The 10,721-nt window shown below is 41.2% G+C and overlaps 1 protein-coding gene across 1 annotated transcript; it reads left to right on the top strand.

Annotated features, from left to right (window-relative positions):
- Positions 1-800: 800 nt before the first annotated feature.
- Positions 801-2,565, top strand: LOC125107554 (protein SET). Its single transcript, XM_047742783.1, has one exon. It carries the CDS (start codon positions 801-803, stop codon positions 1,668-1,670), a length of 870 nt encoding a protein of 289 aa, XP_047598739.1. The 3' UTR covers positions 1,671-2,565.
- The last annotated feature ends 8,156 nt before the right edge of the window (positions 2,566-10,721 follow it).

The raw sequence follows: 10,721 nt of genomic DNA, 5'->3' as shown, positions 1-10,721 counted from the left end.
TTTTGATGGCCATGTGACAATCCTAGTTGCTTATAGGCACTCAGTTCTTGCTCAAGTCCCCTGCACAACTGAGTACTCATCCTCTACCCCTGCCTGAATGGGAACCACAGGCCTTAGACACCTATGCTTCTAATGGAGACTGAGAACCCCATTCCCCATTCTGGCTTTGCTTTCCCTCCACATTTGTGACACTTGTGGGTTTTCCTCTCCCTCTTTTGAGCTGAGTTATGTACTTAAAACATTATTTTGATCAGAGTTGGTTGAGAATTTCTATTGTTTAGAGTGGGAGACAGAGGCTTTGGTGCTGGCTTAGAATTCCATGTTCCGGGCACCTGGGTGGCTCAGTGGTTAAGCCTCTGCCTTCAGCTCAGGTCATGATCTCAGGGTCCTGGGATCTAGTCCCACATCGGGCTCTCTGCTCTGCAGGGAGCCTGCTTCCTCCTCTCTCTCTCTCTCTCTGCTTGCCTGTCTGCCCACTTGTGATCTCTCTCTGTCAGATAAATAAAATCTTAAAAAAAAAAAAAAAAAAAAGAATTCCATGTTCCTGGAAGCCTTTGGCAATACTACCTGGAATCTTGAAAAAGGTCTTGAAATAAAAGAATGAGGTAGATCTAAATATAGAAAGTATGGAAAGATGGTTAAGTCATATGATTAAATGAAAAATTGCACAACAATAGGCATAGTATAATTTAATTTATATAAGAACAATGCAAAGCAACCCTCCCTTTAAAATACTTACAGCGAGCAATCAGAGCTTCCAGACATGCCTCTCTCCCGGTTTCCTGGAGTTTCCTTGCAGCATGGCCCCCAAACGCCAGTCTTCGCTCCCACCTCAAACGAAGAAACCGAGACTGCCTCCTGCCCCCAAGTCAGGGCAGACGTCAACATCTCAGCACTTGCATAAGGGAGAAAAAGAACAGCAAGAAGCAATTGAACATATTGATGAAGTACAAAATGAAATAGACAGACTTAATGAACAAGCCAGTGAGGAGATTTTGAAAGTAGAACAGAAATATAACAAACTCCGCCAACCATTTTTTCAGAAGAGGTCGGAATTGATCGCCAAAATCCCCAATTTTTGGGTAACAACATTTGTCAACCATCCACAAGTGTCTGCACTGCTTGGGGAGGAGGATGAAGAGGCGCTGCATTATTTGACAAGAGTTGAAGTGACAGAATTTGAAGATATTAAATCAGGTTACAGAATAGATTTTTATTTTGATGAAAACCCTTACTTCGAAAATAAAGTTCTCTCCAAAGAATTTCATCTGAATGAGAGTGGTGATCCATCTTCAAAGTCCACTGAAATCAAATGGAAATCTGGAAAGGATTTGACGAAACGTTCAAGTCAAACACAGAATAAAGCCAGCAGGAAGAGACAGCATGAGGAACCAGAGAGCTTCTTCACCTGGTTTACTGACCATTCTGATGCAGGTGCAGATGAGTTAGGAGAGGTCATCAAAGATGATATTTGGCCAAATCCATTACAGTACTACTTGGTTCCCGATATGGATGATGAAGAAGGGGAAGGAGAAGAGGATGATGATGATGATGAAGAAGAAGAAGGATTGGAAGATATTGATGAAGAAGGAGATGAGGATGAAGGTGAAGAAGATGAAGATGATGATGAGGGGGAGGAAGGAGAGGAGGATGAAGGAGAAGATGACTAATGGAACACTGATGGATTCCAACCTTCCTTTTTTAATTTTCTTCAGTCCCTGGGAGCAAGTTGCCGTCTTTTTTTTTTTTTCCTTTTTCTTTTTCTTTTCTCCTCTCGTGCTCATTCGCCCTGTTTTTTGAAGTCTCCTTTTTCTCTCCCTTTATACCATGGTTCTCAGCTTATTTTGGGGGGAAATACCTTGAGCAGAATACAGTGGGAAAAGAATCTCTACCCCTTTTTGTTCCAAATTCATTTTTGTCCCTTCCTGTCTCAACAAAAACAAAAACTTTATGGAATCAACACCACCGTGCTCTGTGGGAAAAAAGAAAAACCTTCTGCTCCCTTAGCTCTGCTGGAAGCTGGAGGGTGCTAGGCCCCTGTGTAGTAGTGCATAGAATTCTAGCTTTTTTCCTCCTTTCTCTGTATATTGGGCTCAGAGATTACACTGTGTCTCTATGTGAATATGGACAGTTAGCATTTACCAACATGTACCTGTCTACTTTCTCTTGTTTAAAAAAAAGAAAAAAAAACTTAAAAAAATGGGGTTATAGAAGGTCAGCAAAGGGTGGGTTTGAGATGTTTGGGTGGGTTAAGTGGGCATTTTGACAACATGGCTTCTCCTTTGGCATGTTTAATTGTGATGTTTAACGGACATCCTTGCAGTTTAAGATGACACTTTTAAAATAAAACTCTCTCCTAATGATGACTTGAGCCCGGCCACTCGATGGGAGAATCAGCAGAACTTGTAGGATCTTATTTGGAATTGACATTCTCTATTGTAATTTTGTTCCTGTTTATTTTTAAATTTTCTTTTTGTTTCACTGGAAAGGAAAGATGATGCTCAGTTTTAAACGTTAAAAGTGTACAAGTTGCTTTGTTACAATAAAACTAAATGTGTACACAAAGGAAAAAAAAATAAAATACTTACAGCCACACAAAACTGTTCATTGTGGTTACTCTTAACCACTATGAGTTGGGATGGAGGGTAGATGGTAAGAGGAAACTTTCAAGGAGTTTTTCATATCATTTGGTATTTTGCAATTTGTTTATTATGTGTTTACAAGCAATACAACTTACGTTACTCTTACAATTTAATGGTCCACCATGTCCCACCTCCCAGTTCAGACCCCAAACCCTTGAGAGCCTTCAGAGCCTTGCTGTCTCCCCACCTGCTTGGCATCTGTGCTCCAGCCACCTGGCTGTCTCTCAGTCCTTTGAGAATGCCACTCTCTTCTCTACATTTGCATTTCCCCTTCTGTCTATAATGTTCTGGCCCCACCTCTTTGACTAGTTACCTAAAACTCATCCTTTAGGGGCTCTCAGATTTTACAACATGTCCTCAGTGCAGCCTTCCCTGAACTTCAGACCAGGTAATGTTCCCTGTTATATACTCTCCTAACATCTGATACTTCTCTTTTGCAACACTTCCCACAATTTTAATTACATCATTTTGAAAGTAGTTGTTACACTGCTGGACAACTGCAGTAGAACACGAGCTTTGTTCTATCAGGGACTAGGGCTGTCTCATTTGCCGATTATTCCCAGAACCTAGCAAAGCAACTTGGACATAATACACACTCAGTGAAGGAATCAACAAGTAAGTGAAGGAGACTTTGGCTGAATCTTGTGTGTAGTTTCTGATTCCCCTAAGTCCCTTAATGGAAACTTAGGGATCTGAGGCTCCCATGTTGGGAAATATTAATTCCTTATCTGTTCCTGCTCAGGGCTGCACGTATTTGTGCAATGTGGGTCATGTGAGCTGCAGTCTCTCACACTGTATCCAGAGTGCATGTTGAGAATACCATCCAAAACACGTCTCCTTGAGAATTCCCATTGCCTGCAAGTCTACCGTGAACAAAGGATGGACCTCTGGGGACTTTGGTAAGAAAGGTAATTATTTCCTGTCTGAGTGTTGTCTGGGAGACTCTCCCTCTATTCCCAGGAGCCATTCCCTTAATGCTTGTTTCCAGGCTCCTGCTATCCAACATCTTCAACTTCAGTTGCTAGCTGGTCTTTTGCTGTCTCACCGGAGTTTCGTCATTGGATAATTTCCTGTCCATGGATCCTCGGGAGATTATGCTGAAATTTTATTCCCAGTGTCATCAGGAGTGAAGCTAAATAAACTGAACTCTAGAGAATGTGCTTTCACACATAAGAACACAGCTAAGTAATTGCTATGTTGAACAGAAGAGGAAATCAGTCACTATAAAACTCATGCTGTAGGATAACTCATTTCCAAGCAAGATCATGATGGGACTCACCTAAACGGAATTAAACTTTTATGAATTTCTTTTTAAAAAGGACCCATTCAACCATCAGACTAAGAGAATCATTTCATTTTACTTAACTAAAAGGTCAGAACTTCTTGATGTCCCAGTTACATAGGTGGTACGTTATGCCCATGCTCATCAGAACATCATGGATGACTTCAGTTATATAAAAGTTCAGTCACGTTGAAACTCCTTGCTGAATGATTCCTAGAGGAAGAGCCCTTTTTTGCAATCAATCACCTGATTCTTTTGAATGATTTCTAAAAAGGAGAGGCCCTGAGTTCAGACGTGCCATTTACTGCTGGTCAAAGGGCAATCTGCAAATGGATGTCACCCTCTAGGAAGCAGAGCCCTTCCATTCTCGGAGAAAAGCGATGGTAACAGGACTTTACATATGTTTCCCTTTTTGAGATACAGACCACAGAGTTTGTTTATGACTATCTTTAGCACGAACAGGAAACTTGCCATGAAACGCAAACGGAGGGGCATAGAGTTAAAATGTCATCAAACTCATGAGAAATATGTTCCAAATGAGCCAGTGGCTTTAAAAAGCCCATTTTAAAACACAAGAATGTTGCAGCACAGTTCTGTTTTCAGTAGCAGGGAGGGGAATTGCTGTGCCAACCATACTCTCTGGCCTTGTGACCAGCTGCTCGTTATTTGTCAGAAGAATAGCTGGGTGGGACCATGGCTGCAGGCTCTGGCTGTGGAAAAAGTGTTCTCTGTGAGAAACTTACAAGTTTGTATAAAGGTCAAACCAGGAATGCTGATCTTTAGCAGCGCCCTAACCCTACCCTTAACCTCAGCACTAGCTTTGGTTTTTAAGCAGGATAGCTCAGATGAGTAATCCTGAGGGGACCACATTTAGGGTACCAAATCCTCTTCTCTACTCTTACTTCCTCTGGGGGTCATGGCTGCAACAGTGGGTATCCCCATTGGTCAGAATAGGTCAGGGTAAGCTGTTGTAACAACAACGACAAAAGCCTAAAATCAACCAAAAGCCTTCATTTAGAGATGGCTGGTGGAAGGTGGGAAAATGTTTTCTGAGGCAGGAAGAATGTTTCTCTTTCCCTTTGACCTGGGGACGGACAATGGTTGAGATGGTGGCTGTCGCATTTCAGCTGGCTTCTGGAGTGAGAAGATGAGCAGCATAGCCCCAGCTGATCTGCAATGCAAATAAACTTTGGGATTCTAAGTCACTTAGATTTAGCAGCAGAATCTGGCTTATCCTGACTAAGACCATATCTATTGCAGGTCTCTAGATGAACAGACGACTGTTCATATAGGTTAAACAAATGACTCTAGCCAAGGGCCAGGGAAACCAGGCAGGAGCTCTACGAACACGTCAGGCTGATTTTCATTTGTCTCTGGCAGAGCCATGGGAGACATCAATTTTTCCATCAGCTACTGAGTCCTCAGACTGATGAGGTCATTCTGATCCCTTGTGCCCCTGGGAATAAGCCTGGTCTTTTTCAAGGAGAGTAAAATTAATTTTTTTTCTTTGGTTTAGGATCACAGGTAGGGTAACCAACCATCCCACTTTGCTTAGGACACGGGACTATCAGTGATAAAAAACCCTTAAAATCCCAGGCTTACCTGGGACGAGGTGATTATCTCCTGGCAACATTCAGTAATGATGTAGCATAAGCTCCCACTGCACCTTATACATCTTTTCATCATAATATTTATTACATTATGTTGTAAATGATTCAGATTGTTCAGTGTCTGTCTGAGCACAAAACCCTGAACCTGAGACCAAGGACTGTTTCTTGTCCATTTCATAGTCCCAATACCTTGTATGGTGCTTGCCCCTTCAAAAGAGCACAGTAAGTATTTGTTGCATGGATGAATGGATGCTACTTCTCTGTTGTTTTTCATTCCAAAAACGGATGTGGTATGATTGGCTCTTTCTCCCTTGAGGATCAGTTCTGCCTGGAAACTAATTTAACATACAGAAAGGTAGGAGTCTTTCTGGACTGTAGCTATAAGCTGGCATAAAGTTTTCAGTGTGACCCACAGCATAAAATTACATAAACATAGCACCGAGTTTCAGCATAAACCGATTCCTTATTAGACTGACTGAATAATTGAATCTCCTTGTTTGGCATTTGTTTAAAGACAGAAGGTCATGGGACAAATGGTGGGTATTTGAGGCTGTGGAAACATATGTTATAAATTTGGTTTAGCTGTTTCTGGTAACTGGGATTATTGTGACTGAAGACCCAGGCCTCCCAAGTCTGCCCTCCACCCTTGGGAATGCACAACAACATGCCCTCCAAAACCAGAGGCAGCAAGAAAATGTCCATGGGCAGGTCTCATGGATGGACTACACTCCAGTTAAGGACAGCAAACAGTAGACTGAGAAACTTGCTCTGGAGAATTAGATCCAGGCCCCAGCCAGCTAGATGTTTTCATAACAGGCCTGTGAGGTGTGCTGGGAAAGCATTTGGTAGTTCTTGACTCCACTTATAAACTAAACCCTCAGATATCTTTGTTTTCATTAATCATTCATAGTGAGTCTCTCCTAAGTGACTAAGCTTTTCTGAGAAGTGGTTTAAATTCTATAAAAAGGGCCTGTGAAGTGGTGGGAGGATCACTGAACTTGTGTTAAAAAGGCTTAAAAAAATCTATCCTCAGTTTCCTCATCTGTAAAATGGGTTTAATGATCTCTACCTTTCTTACTTCATAAGATAGTTTATGAGGTTAAAGGAGATTAAGTCAGTGAGAATAGTTTAATGCAGAATGAATGTAAGATAATGTATATTTCCTTTATTCATTTACCTAATTCTTCTCATCCTATAATAAATCTTACCTAAGCTTGCCCTCTGCTTTAGGACTTCCTTTCATTTATCCTAATAGTTTCTTCATCACAGGAAGGGAATAAGCATTTGCTTTGTGTTTTCTTTGTGCATTCTCTTCATAATGATACTTATGGCACAGATACCATTATCTTAATTGTACATACAAATTCTAGTTCATAGTAGTTCATATACAAGATCATGCAGCTAGACCTTAAGTTTGAATTCAAGTGTCCCTATCTCATTGCCCACATGAAATTTCCATCACATCACACTACCTTCCAAGTTTTAAGGAGTTTCCCTCCTTTGTTTCTTTTGTATCTTTGATTTCATATGCAAATTTACCTTGGGCTTGATTACAACATTTTGATTTTTTTAAAAGATTTTTAAATTTATCTTGGAGAGAGACAGAGAGAGTGAGATCATGGGGGGTGGGGAGGGGCAGAGGGAGAGGGAGAGAGAAACTCAAGGAGACTCCTCACTGAGCATGGAGCCTGACTTGGGACTTGATCCCATGACCCTGGGATTAGACCTGAACTGAAATCAAGAGTCAGATGCTCAACTGACTGTGCCACCCAGGCATCCACAACATTGTGATTTTTAAAATTTTGATCATATTTCCTCCTTTCATCACAAAGACTGAAATGTCTACCTTATTCTGGCAGTCCTCTCCATTTCCTGGATCTTTGTACTTGCTTTTATTTGGATGTTTCTTGAGCTATAACAGCTAAAGTTGCATGCAATATTGCAGGAGCAGGCCCTCCAGGGTTGGGTACCAGAGCAGAATAATGTTTCTAGATGTACTGCCAATGTTGACCACAAAACCCAGGTTATCGTTAGCTGTTTGGGCTGAAGTAGGGCAATTCCAGTGGAACATCTCTCAGCTATAGCCAGAAACCACGTGGCCAGCCATCAGGGAACATGGTGTCTTGAGGTCTCTAATTTTTTCCCTTTATTTATTCAATAAGTATTGAAAAACACCAACCCTGTGCCAATCTCTGCTCTAGTTGCTGCAGGTAGGGTAGAGTATAAAACACCCCAAGTTCCTGGGGTACCTGAGTGGCTTAATTGGTTAAGCGGCTGCCTTCGGCTCACGTCATGATTCCGAGATCCTGGGATCGAGCCCCGCATCGGGCTCCCTGCTCAGCAGAGGCCCTGCTTCTCTCTCTCTCCCTCTACCTGCTGCTCTGCTTACTTGTGCTCTCTATCTCTCTGTCAAGTAAACAAATAAAATCTTAAAAAAAAACAAAAACCAACAAAACAAAACCCCAAGTTCCTGTTTCTATGGAGTATGTCGAGTAGTGTGGAGAGATAGTCAACAGATACAAATATGTACAATATGTCAGAGATTATTACAATAACTGTCTAACTGGCTTCCCTGTCTCCAGTGAGGCAGTAAGTGCCATGTAGAAAAATAAAGTTGGGTGAGAGAAATAGAGACAGACTGGGTGGGGGGTTTGCTTCTCTGTCTACAATGGTCAGGGACGTCTGTGATAAAGTGAGATCTGAGCAGAAACTTGAAGCAAAGGTTATCTCAGAGAAGAACATTCCAGGCAGAGAGAACAGTGAGTGCAACCATCATGGGGAAGCTACTCACCACATGTGAAGTGTGGCAGTATAGTTGGAAGTACGTCAGAGTAGATGGGACTGGGGAGATGAGGCTAGAGATAAGGTTGGAGTTTCAAGGTTAAGGAAGGGCAGATCATGTACGGTCTTGTAAGTTCTGGTGAAGGACTTGGTTTTATCCTGCCAAAGGGAAGGGGAGAAAGCCATGGGAGAATTAAGAACAAGGAACTGGCCTGATCAGACTTAACATTTTAAGAAACTCACTCTGACTGGTCTATGGAGAATACACTGTGGGAAAGGAATGGTGGTGGCAAGGAGACCAGTTAGACAGCTCTTATAATAATCCAGGTGAGAGATGATGGTGGCTTGGATGGTGGCTCAGGGCAGTGGTGGAGTTAAGTGCAAAATATTATTTGAACCTGGGTATGGACTGGATATGAGAGAAAGAGAAGAGTCAATGGTGACTCCAAGGTTTTTGGCTTGAGAAATTGTAAGGATTGGATGAATAGAGTTGCCTTTTATTGAGCTGAGGAATAGTGTGGGAGGCATGTGTGTGTGTGTGTGTGTGTGTTATGTGTGTGTGTGCATGTTTGCATATGGTGGCAGAGGATTTGAAGTTCTATTTTGTGTATTTGAAGTCTGAGATGCTTCTAAGCAAGGACTTCAAGTAGTCAGCTAGATATGAGTGTGATGTGTTCACAGGAGAGGTTAGGGCTGGAGTTATAAGTTTGGGATCTTAAAAGCCCTGGGGCTAAATGAGCTCACCCAGGTAGATAAATAAATCGATAAGAAAGAGGTCAGAGCTCTGAACCCTGGACCACTCCAACATACCGTTTCAAGCTTGACAGATAGATGGAACAGTAAAGAGGAGAAGTCACTTAAAAGTTGCTTTGGTAGCTGTGTGGTAGCAGTAACTGTAAATGCTGGGTTTGCTTATGAGAGATCTGTTTCCAAAATGGGAGACCACCAGGGATATTTATGCTTGTGTGTGTGGCCACTACACAGGATCACTATGAAAAGGCGCACAAAAAAGGCTCCTGGTTTATCATTAAAAACTTACAGGAGACTGGCCAGGATGGAAAATTAGGTTGAATTAGTTTAGATTTGAAAAATTTGAGGAGAAAGCAAAGAAATCATGTAGTTCTGATAATATGAACATGTCTATAATATGGCAGAAATAAACTCTTGATATCATGGATATACCAATCATGAGTATGTGCATATGTAAATTAACAAGATTAAATGTTAACTGTGTATTAAAAAATAATACATACAAATAAATAACAAATAAATAAATAATATAAATAATATATGATATTTGTATCATATGCATCATATACATACATACATAAAGTTGGCTTTGGAACTCTTTATTTCCCTCTCTGATTGCAATTGGTGTTTAGGTTTTAGGTCACCCCATAGAAACTTGTTTAATCCATGGTGTATCTCAGGTGTGGATCTAATGGTTCAGTTTTCTTTTCCTATCTTTTTTTTTCTTTTCTTTTCTTTTTTTTTTTTTCCAAATCAATCATCACAAGTTTTTTTAAAATTTTATTTTATTTTTTCAGTGTTCCAAGATTCATTGTTTATGCACCACACCTAGTGCTCCATGCAATATGTGCCCTCCTTAATACCCACCACCAGGCTCACCCATCCCCCCACCTACCTCCTTTTCAAAACCCTCAGTTTGTTTCTCAGAGTCCACAGTTTCTCATGCTTCATCACCCCCTCCGATTTCCCCCAATTCACTTTTCCTTTCCTTCTCCTAATGTCCTCCAAGTTATTCCTTATGCTCTACAAGTAAGTGAAACCATATGATAATTGACTGTCTCTGTTTGACTTATTTCACTCAGCATAATTTCCTCCAGACCCGTCCATGTTGATACAAAAGTTGGGTATTCATCCTTTCTGATGGAGGCGTAATATTTCATTGTATATATGGATCACATCTTCTTTATCCATTCATCTGTTGAAAGGCATCTTGGTTCTTTCCACAGTTTGATGACTGTGGCCATTGCTGCTATGAACATTGGAGTACAGATGGGCCTTCTCTTCACTACATCAGTATCTTTGGGGTAAATACCCAGTAGTGCAATTGCTGGGTCATAGGGTAGCTCTATTTTTAATTTCTTAAGGAATCTCCACACCGTTTTCCAAAGAGGCTGCACCAACATGCATTCCCAACCAACAGCATAAGAGGGTACCCCTTTCTCCACATCCTCTCCAACATTTGTTGTTTACTGTCTTGTTGATTTTGGCCATTCTGACTGGTGTAAGGCGGTATTTCAATGTGGTTTTGATTTGGTTCTCCCTGATGGCTACTGATGATGAATATTTTTTCATGTGTCTTTTAGCCATTTGTATGTTTTCTTTGGAGAAGTGTCTGTTCATCGCTTCTGCCCATTTTTTGATGTGATTACTTGTTTT

The sequence above is a fragment of the Lutra lutra genome, chromosome 8 (genome assembly GCF_902655055.1).
Source record: "Lutra lutra chromosome 8, mLutLut1.2, whole genome shotgun sequence".
In the NCBI taxonomy this organism is placed as follows: Eukaryota; Metazoa; Chordata; class Mammalia; order Carnivora; family Mustelidae; genus Lutra; species Lutra lutra.
Note: the sequence above shows the minus strand (reverse complement) of the source record. Positions and strands in the feature narration are given on the sequence as shown.

Excerpts from the sequence above, each read along its gene's own strand:
- LOC125107554 (XM_047742783.1), top strand. The coding sequence starts at position 801 with ATGGCCCCCAAACGCCAGTCTTCGCTCCCACCTCAAACGAAGAAACCG.